The sequence below is a fragment of the Miscanthus floridulus genome, chromosome 15, assembly GCF_019320115.1.
Source record: "Miscanthus floridulus cultivar M001 chromosome 15, ASM1932011v1, whole genome shotgun sequence".
Taxonomy (NCBI): domain Eukaryota; kingdom Viridiplantae; phylum Streptophyta; class Magnoliopsida; order Poales; family Poaceae; genus Miscanthus; species Miscanthus floridulus.
Genome location: NC_089594.1, coordinates 22,541,706 through 22,563,161, shown reverse-complemented (window position 1 = coordinate 22,563,161; position 21,456 = coordinate 22,541,706). Strand labels below are relative to the sequence as shown.

Here is a 21,456-nt window from a genome sequence, read left to right as displayed (position 1 = left end):
TCCAACAGATGTTTTAGTTATACAATCCCAAGATGTTTCTTTATTCTATTCTATCGATTTAATCTTTATTTGAAATAGGGCATCATTATCTATCTAGTAAACTAATTATTCTAGAGCTACAAAAATTACAGTGGACAGCTAATAATGTTAGGAGTTTACTGTAAAATTTTTAGGATCAACACTATCACCATTTTCTCACAAAAATTCCCACAAGTTCACATTTTTAATAATATTAAGCATTCTCAATTAATTAAGGTAACCCTGGAAACATCTTAAATCACAATGGAACATATGCAAAATAATACCATTTCATTATTGTCAAAAATTATTTCATTACTGGCTCCTTGGTTAAATCTGCTAAGGTTAGCATTTATTCAAGTTGACAGTCATGAAGATATTTATAGTTTCCTGACAATCAATTTTCCATGCCTACCTACAGGTTACAAGAACGCTAAGCCTGTGGGCATGCTTTGTTGTTTTGTCAAACCAGCCTTTCTAATTGTCAGTTTTGCTGAAAAATTTATGGTCACCTAATATTAAAAAATAGAAAATATGTAAATCTGACTACTTGTGGAACATCCTACTTGAAGTTTATTACTGTGTAAACCCACCCTCTAACCCTTCTCCATCAGGAATCTAAATGACAAAACTTGAGTTTACTCGTGCTTTTATTACTTGGTGTATGCCATCATGGATATTCATCGATTCTCCAGTTTGGTTGCTGCGACGATTCATATCAATTTTAGATAGCTGCACTGTTAGGTTTAGTGTATGCTCTCATGACTATCCATGCATTCTCCAATTTGGGTGCTGTGAAGATTCATCATATCTGCAACCAACAATTTAGTGCAATTGGGAATTCTTGTGTTTTTCTTTTCCAATTAGCCATTCACAACCAGACCTGAGATGAAAAGATGCAAAAAATAATTCAGTTATTGTTAGGCTTTTTTGCCTCATAGTGTCGGTTTCTGTTGATATGCTTAGATTAGGTTCTTATATATAAATTTTGAATGCTTAATTTCAGGAACAACTAAAGGAATGACGCAAGATGCTAATGGGGTTTCGGATGCAGTTCAATAAATAAAAGGAAGACCAGACGTTGTATTAATTTCAGGAACAACCTACGTCTCCGCACCGCCGGCCGCCTCCCGCGCGTCCACGCCGCCGGCCGCCTCTACGTAAGTCCACGTCGCTGGCCACCTTCTCTGTGAGTAAATAGTTGTAGCATGTGTGTCTCTAATGGTACTTATTTTGTATCATGAATATCAGTATTTTCTAATACAAACTTAGTCAAAGTATATTTTTTTGACGGAGGGAGTATTTCACTCTTTCTAGCATCAATGGAACTTTTTATCAACTCTCTCATGGACAAGTTTGATAATACGAATTTATTGGTTAATTTTGTGTTCAGTGAAATCACAATTGAACATATGTAAAATAATGAAGGTCGTGCACCATTTGAAGAGTTGACAAACATCATCAATGGAGGTAATTGTTTATACTCATGTCCATAGATGCATTCACTTGTATTATTTACGGTAATTAAGCAAATATTTATCAACTTATTTTCAAACAGGTGACCATACAACATCAAATTCATAAGCGCAAATAGATGAACGTGCGCAGCGTAAAAGAGAAAGAGAAAAAGCACGACATGCATCAATGACTCAAGAAGAAAGGGATGAAAAAAAATAAAAAACTTAGGGAAAAGTATCATCAGACAAAGGAAAACACGGATGCCACCAAGCTAAAAAGGGAAAGAGAAAAGGCACGATCGACGGCAATGACTCAGGAAGAAAGAAATGAAAAAAATAGAAAGCGTCGTGAACGATATCATCAGAAAAAAGCAGGTAAATCTAATTTTGCTTTTCTAAATTCAGTGTTGCCATTTTTAGTTTATTTAATATATAGTGAATGCCAAGTTGATTCGACCACGGAAAGCACTGATGTCTATGAAGATAGTGACTGGCTACATCGAAACAACTCATACAATCCCATGAAGATTGATAAAGATAACACATGTATCATTTTGGTTTTTCTCCTAAATACTAATGATTTTTTCTTGTGTTTGTATGATGCCGAGGCCAAGGTTAATATCATATTATTATATATATGTAGATGAATACTCTAATAAATGTATAGATCAAAGTGGCATGATTGACTCATGCATCACCTGATCTAAACCTAGGTACATTGTTTTTTTCATTAATGTTATCTATTTGAGAAGAAAAAGTGTAGTGGGCAACCCAATTGTGGTTCATGATAATGTAATAATAAATTAATGTTCTTGCAATATGTGCCCTTCTGTATTTTATTTGAGACCGTACTTTTCTATTATATATAGGTGCTGTAAATGCATCCAGTTCCATCGACAATATTGTCACGTGTCCAAAAGAGCGTAAGCGTGAGCTAGATAGAGCACGAAGGGCTGCAATAGTCTCCTGAACAAAAGGCGCTTTTAAATAAGAGACAGCATGACTTGTATGCACAGAAAAATGCTACAAGAAAACTACAAATGACTCCATAAGAGAAGGAGTTGAAACGAAAAGAGAGCAAGAAAAAATATAATAGGATGGTGAGAGAACACCGAGCAAACAATTTGCATCTAGACTCAATAGCCATAGAGAGCCCTCACTTTAACCCTCAGTTTATTTTCCCTTCTTCACCTCAATCGCATGAAGCGCCTTCACACGAGATGGAAATACACAAATTGAGGGGCACGCCTGTTAACGTCGCGCTGACTGTAGTTCAAAATCTAGAAGTCTAGACCCCTGAAGTGGCTTACGACACAGACCATACATAGGCAACGAGTGACCACTGGAGAGAGAAATGCCCTTCTATCCCGTCACAATCGAGCTTTTGAAGCAAACATTGGAAGAAGTGCTAGAGGGTGTGCGGATGGAAAGTGCAATGATTCGAACTGACCCAACTCAACGAGTGTGGTTTACAACGGTAATTAGCCTTGATCAGTATATATTGTCGGTACTTTCACCTTCGCTCTTCTATTCTAAAAACTCATACCTTTTGTTACTACTAGGTGGTGTTACCCAGGAAACTCTAGTTCCACCACCTAATAATTGCACAGGTACACAGACACAACCGTCTGTAGTTGACAGTACCTCTTCAATGCCTCCAAACAGGTGCACAAGCTCATACGCCTAGACTCTATGGTCGAGGATGGTATTTTCTTTATTAAATTTATCCTTTTTGTTTTTTTGTATGCCATTATGTTTCCCTCATCATATATGTGGCTGTGTTGCACAGACTATGATGAGGATGTCATATTTGAGGAGGACGAGGAAGAGGATGAGGCGTACTTTTTCGCCGAACAATGTACATCGTGTAATAGTCAAAACATTATTTCATAAACTTTCTTTCAACGCGTAACACATCAACATTTTATCAGAAGATGAGGAGGAGGGAACCGACGTTGAGCACATTCTTGACATGGATGAGGAAGAGAACAGTGAGCCTAATGTCCCGGATCCATACGATAGGGTTTATGCTAATGTCCCGTTAGAGTCACACATGCTACCGTTGGTGCCAAACTACGAGCACTGCAACTGCAAAGAAATTGAGGGTGAACCGCCCAGATTCTATTATCAGGGTGGAAAGATTCATCTTTCAACTCCTGAGACACCACCAGAGCTCATGAGGTTGTGGTCAAGCTCGGACGCTGATGCTAGGCACTTTCGTGCAAACATCAGATATTTCAATGGCCACTTCTCTTTCACTTCTCTGTACTACCACCTAGATCGTGTGACCACTAACATGCGAATATGCGGTGTCTACACATTCCGTGCCCATGGCCAGATTTACCATAACATACGATCATTTGGTAAAGAGGATGGTGTCGAAAAGAGACACCTCGAGCTTTATTTTTATGACGACGATCCGTCCCTCGAACATCGGATGAGCAAGTGCCGTGAGCAATGCACCCAAAAAGATAGAGAAGTTATAGAGCAATTGGTTAGTATCTTTAATGGGAATCCCTACTCTCAGCAACTAAGGAGTATGGGACACGTTGAAAACCTCGAGGATTACCGGGTCGAGTTGAACCTTGACCAGCGGCTTGACCAGAGAACATATAACGTGCCATTGACATCAGAGGTGGTCCGCCATCTAGGTTGAGGGGAGTGAGCGTCATGGCCAATTCGAGCATAGTGTTCTCCTACAAGCATAGTGCTCATATAATGCATGCTATGACCCACTGTCATACCCGGTGTTCTTTCCAATGGGTGAGCTCAGGTGGCACAACTGCATTCCAAAAGTGGGTGTGACTATGGCTCAAGTTGATCGAGCTCGAGCAATCCCGCAAAAAGCGTGCTGAGAATGGTGATGATGATGATGATGGAGGTAACTTGAACTCTTTTCTATAATGCAATATAAACTCTTTTCTGTTAATGCATGATACTAATTCAAACAATGTCTCCCTATAGAACCTGTTTCGAATACATGTGTCTCCGTGCACGACTACTACTGCTACAAGTTCTAGATGCGGCCAGGGATATTTAATCCAATACTCTATGGCCGGCGTCTTTTCCAACAGTTCGCCATCGACACCTACATCAAGAATGAGAGCTCGCATTTAGACTACATGAGGAACAATCAGGATACTTTGAGGGCTGACCCATACCAAGGCCTGGTGGACAACATGCATTCGGGTGAAGGATCTGCTGAGAATGTCGGAAGGCGTACTGTCCTATCTTCATCATTCATCGGAGGACCCCATGATATGAGGCGTCGATACATGGATGCAATGGCTCTGAGTGAAAGTATGGTAAACCTGATATCTTCCTCACAATGATGTGCAACCCTAACTGGGATGAGATCAAGAATGAACTTTATCTAGGCCAGACACCATAGGACCGCCTAGATCTCAGTCACACGGGTCTTCAGAGCAAAGTTAGAGGCGATGAGGGAAAATGTTGATGGAGAAAGACATACTTGGGAAGGTGAAGGCCTACGTATATGTAGTGGAGTTCTAGAAGAGGGGCTTGCCGCATGCACACTTCTTGCTGATAATGGAACGGAAGTACAAGCTCACATGTCCCGAGCAATATGACATGATTATCAGTGCAGAGCTACCAAACAAGAAGAAGTACCCTGAGCTCTACAAGATGGTGATGAAGCATATGATGCATGGTCCCTGCGGGACGCTAAATCCATACTGTCCGTGCACGGTGGGCCATGGGTCATTCAAGAATCGTTACCCTGCGCCCATTCTGTGAGGCAACGTCACAGGGAAAGGATTTGTACCCCATCTATCGGCGACGCAATGATGGCCACACGCTAAAAGTTTCGAGGCCATTACCTAGACAATCAATGGGTCATGCCTTACAACCCTTGCCTATTACATACCTTCAACTGCCATATCAATGTTGAGGCCAGTCGGAGCATTAAATCAGTAAAGTATCTATTCAAATACATATACAAGGGACATGACAGGGCATCGATGGTGATGAGGGAGACCGACAAAGCAGACGAGAAAGGGAACATTGATGAGATCAAGCAGTATAGAGATGCCCGATGGGTGATGCCTCTAGAAGCACTATGGAGCATATATGGCTTTGACTTGAGCAAGAACCATCCACCAGTACAGCAACTGCAGCTTCATCTACCCGACATGCACATGGTGGCATTTCATAAATGGGATAAGGTCGAACGCATCGTTAATAGGCCAGGTGTAGAAGAGTCAATGCTGACAGCATACTTTGATGCAAACATGCATCATGAGGAAGCCCGTGGAATCTTATATCAGGACTTCCTGGAGCATTTTACCTGGCAGTCTGATGGTAAATTCTGGCAGAAAAGGAAAAACTCTGTTTTTCAAGTTGGAAGAGTCATCTTGGCTCATCCTGCTGAGGGAGAACGTTACTTTCTTCGTGTTCTCTTGAACAATGTTGCTGGTGCTACATCATACGAACATCTGAGGACGGTTGATGGCATGCTACTACCTTCGTTCCGTGAAGCTGCAGAAAGGAGGGGTCTAATCAAAGAAGACAATACACTGGATGAATGTCTAACTGAAGCTACTTTATTCCAGATGCCTTCCTGTCTATAGAGGCTATTTGCAACAATATTGGTATTCTGCGAACCGCATGATGTGATGGGGTTGTGGAAAAAACACTATGATGCAATGTCAGAGGACTACAATAGCAATCATCCATCCCTGGATCTGGTGCAACAAATGGTTTTGATAGACATTAGAAACATGCTGCAGTCTATGGGGAAGGACATAAGGTCATTTCCTCTTCTAGATATTGATCACTCATATGATGATGCCAGCCATATTCCTCATGAGATATTTGAGGAAGCTAGCGTCGAGCTAGAATCCCGAAGATGTGCTATTGTGCGACTCACTCAACGCCGAGCAAAGGTCTGCCTATGATGAGATAATGGCCGCTGTCTACAGCAAACAAGGCGGGTTGTTCTTTGTGGATGGACCTGGTGGGACGGGAAAGACATTTTTGTATAGGGCACTTCTTGCAAAACTACGTAGCCAGGACAAGCTTGCCATGGCTACTAGCTATATCTGGAGTCATAGCAGCCATAATGCCAGTGGGAGGATGGCCCACTCGCATTTCAAGATACCCCTCACTCTTCAAGAGGGCAGGTTGCTGTAGCTTCACGAAACAGAGTGGTACTGCTAAGTTGCTGCAGCAAGCAGCTCTCATAATTTGGGACGAGGCATCTATGACAAAGAGGCAAAATGTGGAAGCACTAGACAACAGCCTACGGGATATAATGGGCCGGTCAAACCTACTATTTGGTGGAAAGACTGTTGTCCTTGGTGGGGATTTCAGACAAGTCCTCCCTGTTGTGCGAAAAGGATCCAGAGCTCAAATAGTCGGTGCTTCTCTACGAAGGTCGTATCTTTGGGAATCCATGCGCCACCTAAAGCTTGTCCACAACATGAGGGCTCAGAGTGACCCGTGGTTTGCAGATTATCTATTGTGCATTGGTGGTGGAACGGAAGAGGTTAACGGAGATGGCAATGTACGTATTCTAAACGAGATATGTGTCCCGTACTCTGGAGATGCCGAAAAAGATCTTCATACATTGATCGACATCATCTTTCTAGATCTAAATGCAAACATGGCGAACAAAGACTACATCACCACCAGAGCGATTTTATCTACAAGTAACGATTGGGTGGACATGATCAATATGAAAATGATTGATATGTTCCAGGGCGGCGAGACGGTGTATCACAGTTTTGACTCCGCGATAGATGATCCACATAACTACTATCCATTAGAGTTCCTTAACAGTTTGACCCCCAATGGGCTGCCTCCCCACGTCTTGAAGCTCAAGCTCGGGTGTCCTGTCATATTGCTTAGGAATATTGACCCTGCCAATGGGCTATGCAATGGTACAAGGGCTGGTGGTGCGGGGGTTCCAAAGAAATACAATTAACACTGAAATCGTGGTGGGGCAGCATGCTGGGAAGCAGGTATTCCTTCCTCGAATACCGCTATACCCGTCTGATGATGAGATGTTCCCGTTCCAGTTTAAGAGAAGCAGTTTCCTATCAGGCTAAGCTTTGCCATGACAGTCAACAAGTCACGGGGCCAAACTATCCCGAATGTGGGTGTGTACCTACCTGCACCGATGTTCTCTCATGGTCAGTTGTACGTTGCAATGTCTAGAGCCACGTCAAGAACCAATATTAAGATCCTTGCCCTCCTGTCTGATGCGGAGGCACAAGAGGAGGAGGCCAAAAAGATAGAGAAGAAAAATGCTAAAAAGAATGCCGAGAGGAAAAAAATAAGAATGCGTCAAATAAAAAAGATAAGGATAAGAAGACCCCAATAGCGGATGGAACTTTCACGAAGAATATTGTATTTAAGGAGGTTCTAACGCCATATGCGAGGTAACAGAACATTACTAACACATACAATACATTTTTTCCATTCAATTTATATTGTACAAATAATATCTCACTAATGCCATATTTGTTGCTGTTCCTAGGTATTTTTAAATGGTTTATCAGACTCGACACAGAGATGTTGTATATACACTTGTGTGATGGCATAATGAAAATTGAACATGTGTTATATTATTGTTATAAAAATGACACTTTCAGTGTTTTGTTCATAATATTTCGTTTTGTAACCATTCATAACTATTACACGTGTATGTTCTCAAAACCATAAGTTTTGTCGACTTTCCCACTTTTCTCATGTGCCAATGTGGGATCAACCGAATTAGCACCTGCATAATTACAAACATAAATTACTTGAATAAAACCAACGAAGCAAGTTGGCTGATAATAGTGAACAATAGTGCTAAACAACACCATACCAGTGGTCGTGGGATGGCACGATCGTAGTGGCGTTGGTTCCGCGCATTCACGAGGATAGCTCCTTTGTATTTTCCATTGTTGCACCTAGGGTCATTAGTTTGTGAGCACGAAAGAAATGGATATAGAGATTTCTTCCTGCCAATATAAAACATTATCTTAGCCGCATCACTGGAAATATCTATAAAGTAGAGTTTGTGAGCCTACTGACGCCGCATACTCCGTGACTGTGTTAAATTCATAAACTTTGCCTTTTGGATTAAATGTCACTATAACGTTGGTATTTAATTTTTACAATATTGTTATCTTATCGTGCGATCCGTGTGTTTTTAGTACAAAATGTTAGTTATCCCGTAGCAACGCACGAGCACGCTACCTAGTAGAAAATGAAAAGGGCCGACGACAACCCCTTTCGGCCCAACAACTCCCTCGACCCACGTGGAACGTTCACACACGCAGCAAGCCGGACTAACGAGCGGCCCACGATGCAAAGCTCGCGTGAGCGCCGACGATTTTGTAAAAAAGTCCTCGTACTACGCGGTTATCACACGATGACTCCACGCACTATTACAATAGAGACGGACTTCGCACCGAGCACCCCGTAATACATCACCTTCGCAAATACGAAATCCCCGTCGCACCTGGGCGCAGCGACACAGTTCCGGCCGACACAGCACACCTATGCCGGCCAACAGAGCGGGGCCCGGCTACCCGAGCAAGCTGACGAGTGCCGCAGGGTCAAGACGAACTCCAAGACGACGGTTGAGAGAAAAACAACGGTCCTAGCACTCTGTCCGCGCCGCCAAGCCACCCGCCATGGTGGCGCGAGCACGCCGACGTCCTAGGATGCTAATGGAGAGGTAAAGATGGGGGGAAAGCAGCAGTGGCTCATCGCGGTCCATGCTGTGGAGACGATTGGAGCGAAGGACTGGTCGAGCCGGCCCAGCCACATGCGAGCGACCAAGACAGCGGGACATGGCCGCGTCACCGCAGTCACCGGTGAGGACCCTGGCCAAAGGGAGGTGAGCACACGATAGAGGGGGGTCAAATCAAAACTACCGGTGCCAACAATTGAACCACTACCGACGATTAGGACCTTACCCCCTAATTGCACCCTACTTCGGACGGCGAGCTGACCGGCTGGCGACGGAAATGCCAAATTGGTCGGCAACAACGCACTTCTAGGTTCTCTATGCGGGTTGGGCAGTTTAGCTAGCTTCATGACCTAGCTACTAACACGAAGAATCGACTCGAGATGGACCACGCATTGTGAATTTGAACGGCGCCTGCCGACAGCAGCACGAGGGCGCGGCAGGGCACAGTGCGCGACACAGGGCATGATTTGTCTTGCTGGGTCGTGCGAGTGACAAGGCGGCTACGCTACTAGACGGTGGAGATGGGCGGCTACACGACGGGACCACCTGGCCTTGTCCGAGAGCGGGCGGCTGAAGCAAAACGGCGAGGCACGCGGGAAAGGGCATCGACAACCCGACAAGGAGGTAGCTCGACGAGACGGCCACAGCATAGGCGCAGCGACACAGCGTGCAGCAGCCGAGCGGTGTCGTGACATGCATAAAGGCGGCAGGTATGCGTGGCGCTGGCTGAGCACGGCGCGACGGGACGCGACACGACACGGGCACAACGGCTCAGCGTGACTGCTCATGCGTGCCCAGCAACGCAGCAGCGAGGCAACAACAGCGCACAATAAGGCAGTCAGTGTCGGTCAGCCGGGTCGTAGACCTATGCTGGTGCGCGAGAGCTACCGCCACGGCCAACAACAGCTTGCGCACAACAGGGGGCGACTACGGTCATGCCAGGCCCGACGTGCAGACGATGGCCACAAGGCTGGCCAGCAGGGCAGCGGGGCAAGGCATGGCAGGAGAGCGATCAGACGCTCAGTGACGGCAGCGCGGCGACGGTGGATAGGCTCGGCCAGACGCCCAGCCAGTAGCCAGGCCACAGCGCGGCCAAACATGGCAGAACGCGCTGAGACCCGTGGTGACCGCGGCCAAAGGCCAAACGACCAAAACCAGTGCTGTGCACGCTTTGTAAAGCGATGCCAAGGCTGCCAAACAGCGTGGTTAAGGTTCGGCCAACTTCACTAACCTAAAGTCCACGCCACCAGCTAGCTAGGAAAGTACTCGGCAGTGACCAAAGAGTGACTAGGAAAAAGGATAAAAAAGACCAAGATGAGTTCGTCGCACAGCGCACCGGTTCGCGAATAGAACACCGAACATGGTTCCTCGCGTGTTCTAAGGAGTTTCGAGCAATTCTTGGGGTAACCCCGCTACGTCAGACCATCCTACGAACTACACCAAGCTAAGGTACTCGCCATGAATCATCAAACTATACAAAAACATGGATATATTGTTTAATCATTTTTGTTAAATTTTAAATGCCAAAGTAGCATCGTCTATATCGTCCCTAACTTAGCAATTGTCGAGGGGCTCGTTAGAACTTAACACCTGTTAACACTTTTGTCTTAATTTTTACAAGCTTTAAACCTCGTCGGCTTCAACTAAGGCTTCAACTAACAACATAACATGACATAGTCCATACTTCATACTAATTCATGGAACAAAATATTAAAGCGCTATTTAAGTAGGTCCCACTATATAATTCACCCAAGATAGCACTTTTAAACACAAATCATTAGTTTGCCGACTCAACGGAATTCGATCTTTGAGCTATCAGAAATACCATGGAACGACACCTATTCATCAAATCCACAGTTGCACTTCGAATTTATTTAAGTACTAAATACAAGTTATATTTTATCTTTGTTTATAAAAAAATTGCTCTTCATGTTTAATCAAATAAACAAGCCATTCGCTATTTACTCGTTATCAGGCATTAACCTAGTGCTAAGCAAGCTCGTAACACTAGAGGTGTTACAAAGACACACCATTAAAGCTCTATTACAGTACAAGGGGTGCTATCTGGCTCCACCAGGTGCCGATTTCATATGCCTGGGCCTCAACAACATGCCTCTGCCAGGCAACAAAATAGGGTTCCAACCAAACGATAGATAGGCGCACCAAGGCACCTCTTTAACTAGGCAATTTCTATCCAGGGCTTCATACAAATGAGCCCATAGCGTATTAGCATTTGGCTGAACTGATGTTGTCCGATGAACAAGCATACTGCATACAGACAACTTGCTAAAGGCTTTAGGAACACTGTTTTTTGCTCTCAAGGGCATGTGCTCATTGTACGTCACCATTAGATATATATGGAATGTGTGCACTCTTGGAGGATGCACATGCTCTTAAGGGCAAATTTAACTTTCTAGATATTTAAGAGAACCCTTACGAATCACTATGATCCCTATTGCTAAAGATCGCTAATGGTCCTTGGTTGGCAAAGGCTTGCCTAGTAGTGGACTGGGTGGCTGTGACCGACCTAGACACAGGGTAGCCCCTAGTCGAGGCTAGCTAGCTGGGGCGATAGAGGCGATGACCAGGGGGTGTTTAGTTCCCTCCGATTCTAAACTTTTACACTATGCAAAAAGAAGATTCTCCGTCACATTAAACTTGCGGTATATGTATGTAGTACTAAATGTTGACGAAATCAAAAACTAATCGCACAGTTTGGTTGTACTTTACGAGACGAACATTTTAAGCCTAATTAATTAACGATCGGACAATTATTAACAAATTAAAACAAAACGGCACTAGTGTTGCTACAGGGAATCAGGCGGCGCCAAGTCTGGTGAACTAAACGTGGCCCAGGCCTGGGCTGGCAACTAGTGGTTCATGGTTGGTTGAGCAAGCCCAATATTTGGTGGCAGTGCGATGGGAGAATAAAGCAACCAATGTCGGCCTTGTGTGAAGGCCCTTTGGGTGCTGAGAGGAACTGCGACGAAAGCGTTGTGGATAGAAAAACGGTGTTGACCGATGGAGGATCACCAGTTCAATCCATCCCAGTGGTCACCTCATTGGTGAAGACTGAAGAGCCCTTGGCGGCTATATTGAAAGGAGTCGGCACTAAGGATGAGATAGTTCAAGGGCCGAAGGCCTAAATTGGTGCAAAGAAATATGGCATGTGTAATTAGTGAGTGTCGGATAGTTTGTTTCTAACTCTATATGAAGATTAGAAACTGGAACTAGTGTTTTTTAGCATCCTTAAGAAGCTTCACAAATAGTTAACTAATAACTAATAGTTAGCAGCTAATAGCTACGAACTAGGTGGTTGGATAGCTGGGGTCCGTTTGGATGCACCTCCTAGGTGGTTGGATAATTAGGGTATTGAGTCGTAGTGTAACTAATATAAGTAGATGCTAAAATTGTCCAAGGTTATATTGGATCCTCAGCTAATAGTCACAGCTAATGTCTTACCTGGCACCTAGCTAACAACTAGCTATTAGTTGATTGTTTTCTAGTTAATACGACTAATAATTAATTTAGTGGATCTTAAATGGGACCTTAGTTTTTTTGTGATTACACGGTACAACGGAGACACTTACAACACACGTACACTTACCCCTATAAACACATGCATGCAAACCGTATGCCCAGTGAGCATTTTCGAAGACTAAGACGGTAATTCCTCGAGATTAACGAAGTCACCACAGACATATATGAACTATTATCACCCCTCCACTAACTAATGGGCTAATTGTTAGAAGCCTTGTTTGAATTCTGATTTGCTAATTTTAACTGTTACTCATTTCAGTTCCAAATTATAAGAAGTTTTGGCTTTTCTATATATTGCTTTAACTATGCATTTAGACATAGTGTATATCTAAGTGTATATCTAAAATTTCTGTATCTAGAAAAATCAAAACACCATATAATTAGGAATAGTGATGGTAACTATTAGCACCCGTGGATCTAAAATGGCAAAGACGGAGGTAGACCCAGATTTGATTTTTGTTCCTGTGAACCTACCTTTTTTTAAGAATTTGGTTACCGTAGCACTTTCGTTTTTATTTGATAATTAGTGTTCAATTATGGACTAATTAGGCTCAAAACGTTCGTCTCGTGATTTCCAACCAAATTGTGCAATTAATTTTTTTCGTCTGCATTTAATGTTCCATGCACGTATCGCAAGATTTGATGTGATGGCTACTATATCACTTTGTGAGAAACTTTTTTAAACTAAACGTGGCCCAGCTGAAATTGGTGGAACGAGGTGAACATAGGAGATTGCTCTACGGGGTTGGTGGAACAAGGACACCGGTCCGCTCCTCCAACGACCCCCACTGGTTCCCAGAGATTCTTTGGCGGTAGGTGATGGATCCCAACAAAAATCCTGTCCCCACCGGAACCACTGACCGACTGACGCAGCATACCCAATCCGCGCGCCCGTCACCGCATCCGTCCACCCGCCGCCAGGCGCCACCCAACGTGCTTCGCCGGGGGCTAGAATCCGGCCCCCAGATCCCCGTCCCGGCGCGGTCGCCAGCACGGGTTTGCCGACTTCGACAGGCACCGTGCCCGGCCATCAGCGACGAGGCAGTGGGCGCCGCAAAAATTAGCCCTCTCGTTTAGTTCCTCCGTTCAAAACTTTACAGCTTGTCACATCAAATATTTAGACACATGTATAGAGTATTAAATATAGATTTAAAAAATAATTAATTACATAAATTAGCGACTACTTTACGAGACGAATCTTTTAAGTCTAATTAGTCCGTGATTTGACAATAAAATGCTACATTAACACATATGCTGATGACGAATTAATTAGACTTAATAAATTCGTCTCGTAGGTTTATCGATGAATTTTATAATTTATTTTTTTTATTAGTATCCGAACAGCCCGGTACATTCTATGTATCTGAACACCGCCTCAGAGACCGCCAAGGCGCTCGGCGAAAATCTTCTGCAGCCGCCGGAGCGGATGGGCGCCCGTGCCAACCCCCGATTGCCGATTTCTGTGGCTGGGCCTCCGCTACCTGCCACGCTCCACGTCCATCCAAACGCCATCCGCGCGCTCCGCCTCCCGTTGCCGATCAGTTGCGTCAGCGTCACGCGTGCGTGCTGACTCCACCTCCACTATACTAGCAGCAGCTTGGCGGACAGCTGCTCTGCTCTCCTGCATGCATTACTAGCCAAGCCAGGCAGGCAGCACCCCAGCCGCCGCCCGCTCTTCTCGGCAGGAGCGGAAGCCGAGTCCTCTCCCACCGCGGGGCGGGCCACTTCCCATTCCTGCGCCTGCCTCGCCTCGCGTCGCGCCCCCTCCCCCCTCGCCTCCCCACCCCACCCAACCAGATGGAGCGCGCACGCCGCCACGCCAGCCGCGCGCTGCTGCGGCGCCTGCTCGCGGCGGCCGCGGCCTCGCCCACCACGTCGTCGTCCCGCGGCATCTCCACCCTGTCGCCGGCGGCGCCCGCGGGGAGGCAGCAGCAGCAGAAGCAGCAGCGCCGCGCTCCCCGGCCTCCTCCCCATCAGCACGCGCAGGGGCGGCCGGTGTCGGTGTCGGCGCTGCAGCCGAGCGACACGTTCCCGCGGCGGCACAACTCGGCCACGCCCGCCGAGCAGGCGGCCATGGCGTCCGTCTGCGGGTTCCCCGGCGGCGTCGACGCGCTGATTGACGCCACGGTGCCGGCCGCCATCCGCGCCCCGCCGATGCGGTTCTCCGGGAGGTTCGACGCCGGGTTCACCGAGTCGCAGATGCTGGACCACATGCAGCGGCTGGCGTCCATGAACAAGGCGTACAAGTCCTTCATCGGGATGGGGTACTACGGCACGCACGTCCCCGGTGTGGTGCTGCGCAACCTCATGGAGAACCCGGCCTGGTACACCCAGTACACCCCGTACCAGGCGGAGATCGCGCAGGGCCGCCTCGAGTCGCTGCTCAACTACCAGACCATGGTCGCCGACCTGACCGGCCTGCCCATGTCCAACGCCTCCCTCCTCGACGAGGCCACCGCCGCCGCCGAGGCCATGGCCATGTGCAGCGGCATCCTTAGGGGAAAGAAGAAGACTTTCCTCATCGCCTCCAACTGCCACCCGCAGACCATCGACGTGTGCCGGACGCGCGCCGACGGCTTTCGACATCCGCGTCGTCGTCGCCGACGCCAAGGACTTCGACTACGGCGGCGGCGACGTCTGCGGCGTGCTCGTGCAGTACCCGGGCACCGAGGGCGAGGTGCTCGACTACGCCCAGTTCGTCAAGGACGCGCACGCCCACGGCGTCAAGGTCGTCATGGCCACCGACCTGCTCGCGCTCACCACGCTGCGCCCGCCAGGCGAGATCGGCGCAGACATCGCCGTCGGCTCCGCGCAGCGCTTCGGCGTGCCCATGGGCTACGGCGGCCCGCACGCCGCGTTCCTCGCCACGTCGCAGGAGTACAAGAGACTCATGCCCGGCCGTATCATCGGAGTGAGCGTCGATTCCACCGGCAAGCCCGCGCTCCGCATGGCGATGCAGACCCGGGAGCAGCACATCCGCCGGGACAAGGCCACCAGCAACATCTGCACTGCACAGGTACCTCTCGGCGCAGCGCACTCCACCCACCCCGCTCACCAAATTGCCTGACAGTGACCCGATCGATCGTACACTAGTGTGTTAGTGATAGAGTAGTAGTTAGTGACAAGGACGCTTGTGGTTGGCAGGCCTTGCTCGCCAACATGGCTGCCATGTACGCTGTCTACCATGGTCCAGCGGGGCTGAAGGCGATCGCTGACCGGGTTCATGGCCTGGCTGGCACCTTCGCCCACGGCCTCAAGAAGCTCGGGACAGTGACCGTGCAGGACCTGCCCTTCTTCGACACGGTCAAGGTCACGTGCTCTGATGCACGTGCAATTGCCAAGGAAGCTGTCAAAAACGAGATGAACCTCCGGGTTGTCGACGCCAACACGGTGCGATTTTATTTGATCGATCACTATATATGTCACTATTTCATTCCAGCTCGTCGCGATGATTTTCAGAGCTGAGCATTTATTAACTCCTAATTGTGATGCATTCCTATAGATAACCGTAGCATTTGATGAGACCTCCACCCTGGAGGATGTTGACAAGCTGTTCAAGGTGTTCAACAATGGAAAATCAGTAAGTACTCATTCAATCACTGCAAAGTATAATCAGCCTGTTCGGTTGGCTGGTTCGTATCGTTGCTGGTTCGTGAAGAAGTACTGCTGGCTGATTTGTGTGAGAGAAAAATACTGTTCCGGCTAGAAATTTACGATCGTTTACGACAAGCCACAGCCAAACGAACAGGCTTAATGTGCGTGTGTTATTAAATGACGATGTGAAATTAGACCCAAATATTAAATTAAATGGTGTGCCATTGCAAACACTTTCAGGCCAGCTTCACAGCTGAATCCCTGTCACCAGAGGTCTCAAGCTCAATTCCTAGCAGCCTTGCTCGCGAGAGCCCCTACCTAACGCATCCAATCTTCAACATGTACGTGCCTCTGAAATCTGAAGCCCAGTCTGGTCCACTAATTTGTCGGAATGTTTCTGATTTGCCATGCTGCTGTGGACTTGCAGGTACCACACAGAGCATGAGCTTCTTCGTTACCTGCATAAGTTGCAGTCCAAGGATCTCTCACTGTGCCACAGTATGATCCCTCTTGGTTCTTGCACAATGAAGCTAAACGCTACTGTTGAGATGATGCCTGTTACATATCCCAACTTCGCAAACCTGCACCCGTTTGCCCCCACTGATCAGGCTGCAGGGTACCATGTAAGGACCATGATTCAGTTTCTATCCTTATGGCAAAGTATTCGCAGCATGAATTTCCAAACATCTGAAATAACTTGTTTTCTGTCATAGGAAATGTTTGATGACTTGGGCAACCTGTTATGCACGATCACAGGTTTTGATTCTTTCTCTTTGCAACCAAATGCTGGTGCTGCAGGAGAGTATGCTGGATTGATGGTTATCCGTGCATACCACAACGTATGTCATGATCTATGTGGCCTAGCCTTTTCCTCTCTTGCTTTTCTGGTAATCTTTGTTACAGAATTATGCTGATAAAATGCAGTCAAGCGGAGACCACCACCGCGATGTCTGCATCATTCCTGTATCAGCACACGGCACAAATCCTGCAAGTGCTGCTATGGTTGGAATGAAGATTGTTGCTGTTGGAACTGATTCCAAGGGTAACATAAACATCGAGGAATTGAGGAAAGCTGCAGAAGCAAACAAGGACAACTTGGCTGCTCTGATGGTACTCTTGCTCTTGTTATGCCCTTTTAATATGAGGATTTACTTCCCCCTTACTTAATTGAAAGGCAGAGCTCCTGCCACCACGTTCAAAAAATATGAGGATTTACATTGGACATTTACTCTTTCATCTCTATTAATATACTGAAAGATTATCACTATGTGTCGAGAATAACAGTGTGTTACAATATTAACTTATTTTCAGGTAACCTACCCTTCAACCCACGGAGTCTATGAAGAAGGCATTGATGAGATCTGCAGGATCATTCATGAAAATGGCGGACAGGTCTACATGGACGGGGCTAACATGAATGCTCAGGTTATTTTTTCACAGTTTGCTATTCCATCTTCTGTACTTTGTTCATTATGCAAGCACTCTCTTCAAGAAATTATTATTCTAAAAATTATGGGACACATTTATATTGCTATGTGTAGATGGCATTCCAACATGCGATGAAGTTGATTCTTCTTATTTTTGAAAAGAAAATACTTGTGTGGTGAACTTACGAGACAAATCTATTAGAGTTCAGTACTTAGCATTAGCAAGATAAGTAATTCTGTGGTTCTCTTGAAAATATTAAATTTCGTGTATAATCTATCAAACTGTATGTTCCTAACTACTTTTTGTTCTATAAGAAAAGTATTTTCTCCTAGTTCACCTGAACCTAGTACAGGACTTAAATGCCCCTTATTGGATAGCTATTGCCAAAATAATAGGATCACTAGAAATTTCCTTGAGCTTACAAAAGTTTTCTTTTTACAGGTTGGGTTAACAAGCCCTGGTTTTATTGGAGCTGATGTTTGTCACCTTAACCTTCACAAGACATTTTGCATTCCACATGGTGGAGGTGGTCCCGGCATGGGTCCTATTGGGGTTAAGAAGCATTTGGCACCGTTTTTACCATCTCACCCAGTGGTAAGTTCCCTTAATTCTTTATCTTCTCGTTTGTCAATCTGTAAAAGTTCATATTCCGACCTGAGGCGTATATTCAGATTTGAGGCATATTAGTACTGCCCATTATTCAACGGATAACTTGATTTGTGACACAAGTTTAGTATTATAGAAAGTGTCACGACCTTGCACTCTAATTTTACGAGCTTGTAAAGTTCCATGTTCATACAACACAAAACAGATTATTATAACCATGTTTAACTTCCAAGAACAGTTTCCTAAGATGTTCAGATTGAAGATTAAGATAGATTCTGCATGTGTTTCTCTATGCTATGACAAATCTTACACTATTCTTTCGAAACTAGAACCCTTGTTGTCCTATCGTATTCTGCAACCTAAGGACTTATTTTCATGTCCTGTCCTAAACTAGTGAAGCAAGAAAGTGTCTGCATCATTTTCTTTCATGTTGAAAGCATTGCAGGTGATACTACTGCACTATTTAGTGGTCATGTGTTAACAAATCAACCCGTTCTATAAATGCAGAGCACTAAACCAGAAAATTTGTTCATAATTTCTGCATGCTTCCATTATTTCATCCAAAAGAAAATACAACCACATCATCTGATTAATCCAGTTATTATCAGATTCCCACTGGTGGCTTTCCTCTCCCTGACAAAACCGACCCTCTCGGTACCATTTCTGGTGCTCCATGGGGATCTGCCTTGATTCTGCCAATTTCCTATGCATATATAGCCATGATGGGTTCACAGGGACTCACTGATGCTTCAAAGATCGCGATCTTGAATGCAAACTACATGGCAAAACGTCTGGAGGTACTTTTTCATTCATGATAGCATACCTTAGTGACATTTGTTATATTCATCAAATTAGTTTCTAAAATTTACTTGGTAATGATCTTTTTGCAGAAACACTACCCAGTTCTGTTCCGTGGAGTCAACGGAACTGTTGCCCATGAATTCATCATTGATTTAAGAGGATTTAAGGTACTTATATATGAATCATATTAGCAATTGAACCATGCATCGATGCATTGCAGTCTCTAATTGGCTCCTGGAACTTTGTCAGACGACTGCTGGTATAGAGCCAGAGGACGTGGCAAAGCGCCTGATGGACTACGGATTTCACTCACCAACTATGTCATGGCCTGTTCCTGGCACACTTATGATTGAACCAACTGAAAGTGAGAGCAAGGTAAGCATATGTAGCTTTTGGCAATCTTTTGCTTCCCATTATATCAGTTAGTTGATTTCACATTAGCTTATGATATCATAACATTTTGTCTTGGCAGGCCGAGCTGGACAGGTTCTGTGATGCTCTTATCTCCATCAGGGAAGAGATTGCAGAGATAGAAAATGGCAAAGCAGATGTGCTCAACAATGTCCTGAAGGTAATATCCATTAGTGCCAAATGGTGTTGTCAGTTAGGTAGCAATTGTTCCATATCAAGCCGAAGCCGTATCTCTCTCCACATAGTCAGTGGTTTCTAGGTCCTTCTGAATCATATTCCTTGCCTACTGGGTCTGAATAACTTTAAAGAAAGAAGTCATCACTGACTGTAAAGAGTATGTGTCATGCTAAGTCTTCCACACAGGAGATGGTTTTGCACACAGCCAGGACACCTCTTGCATTGCATGTTTACAGAGAGAGGTTCACAGGTGTTTTTGCTTTGTTTGTGCAGGGCGCTCCTCACCCACCGCAACTCTTGATGGGTGACACATGGAGCAAGCCGTATTCCAGGGAGTACGCTGCGTTCCCCGCGGCATGGCTCCGGGGCGCCAAGTTCTGGCCAACAACAGGTACGAATAGCTCAACCGTCGTCTCCAGGGCGAGCCTTCTCGTCTCTTAACACTTCGAGCGAGGCTAATCTAATCTCTGCTTCCCCTGTTGCGCTCTTGCCAGGTCGTGTGGACAACGTCTACGGGGACCGCAACCTCATCTGCACGCTGCAGCAGGCGTCCCAGGTGGCCGAGGAAGCCGCAGCTGCAACTGCGTAATCTCGTCGTAAAACCATGCACGATCGCAGTGTGCAAAACAGCCTCAAGAAACTGTAATGCATGCTTCCTGTCGGAGGGAAGTATCATCTTGCTCCTCGTCCTTTCTGCAATGTATATACTTGCTCATGGCTGCTCCTGATCCCCCAGAAAGCTGCCACCTTGTAATTCTGCACTTCATTGCTTCTCCATTCCCATGTAAATTAAAGATCGCTTTTTATTTACTAGACTAGAATAGCTGCTCTTTTCCGAACAGTCAAGTAGTTGACACGGAAATATGTCTTGATATGTTCAAATCAAAACTGGGAGAAATGGAGATTGTTGGAAATATGCCTGAGTGCCAATAAATTGGATTCAGTTTGGACTCAAATTAGACTTCATATTGCCATATTGGGCCTCAAACTGATTGATGCCCAATTTATTGTGCATATAAAATGGTGGGAAAAAAAATCTATTTTACCTCTCTCAGCTACCCACACCGTCCAATTTCGCCCCCTCAAAGTATAAAATCATATTATTCTATACACCCTATGGACAAATTAGTTTTAACTGTGGGTTCACAACGATTTTAGTCTATGTGGCACCACACCAGTCGTGAGGAGGATAATTTGGACTACATCTTTATGGGCCAAATAGACTTTACCATAAGAATTATATAAAAAATACGTTTTTAAAAGATTATTAAATGGTTTTTAGAAAAAATATACAATTATCCTAATTCTGGTTTAATCTTAGAAACACCGTTTTACCTTGAACATTAGAGATTTACTTGAATCTTCTATGAATATTTTCTTTGTTTTTTTTTTTTTTTTGCTACCGCCTTCGTGGTGTACTGGTGTGGGGGTGTCAAGTTGCACCCTTGGCTCTTGACTCGGAGCCCGAGATGAACGAGGGTTGGGTGTGGGTGCCAAATCGAACCAGCAGGTGCCTAGGTAATCCTATGTAACCAAGTATCATGTGTTCAATTGCGAACAATATTGTTAGCACCTAGGTTTTAGATATTTTATCAATTTCAAGAATTTGTACTATTAGAAGCACCATAATATAATAATGGAGATTTGAAAAGCGCATATGTATATTTTTTTTTGGGCTAGGCACCATAAGGTAGATTATGATTTTACAAAGAATATGAA

General features: G+C 45.4%; 1 protein-coding gene and 2 pseudogenes across 1 annotated transcript; all 3 read left to right on the top strand.

The window, feature by feature from the left end:
- Nucleotides 1-1,561: 1,561 nt before the first annotated feature.
- LOC136507212 (uncharacterized) lies at nucleotides 1,562-6,064 on the top strand (annotated as a pseudogene).
- Nucleotides 6,065-6,888: 824 nt separating this feature from the next.
- Nucleotides 6,889-7,419, top strand: LOC136507210 (uncharacterized). Its single transcript, XM_066502006.1, has one exon. It carries the CDS (start codon nucleotides 6,889-6,891, stop codon nucleotides 7,417-7,419), a length of 531 nt encoding a protein of 176 aa, XP_066358103.1.
- A 6,925-nt stretch (nucleotides 7,420-14,344) lies between these two features.
- On the top strand, nucleotides 14,345-20,693 carry LOC136509498 (glycine dehydrogenase (decarboxylating), mitochondrial-like; annotated as a pseudogene).
- The last annotated feature ends 763 nt before the right edge of the window (nucleotides 20,694-21,456 follow it).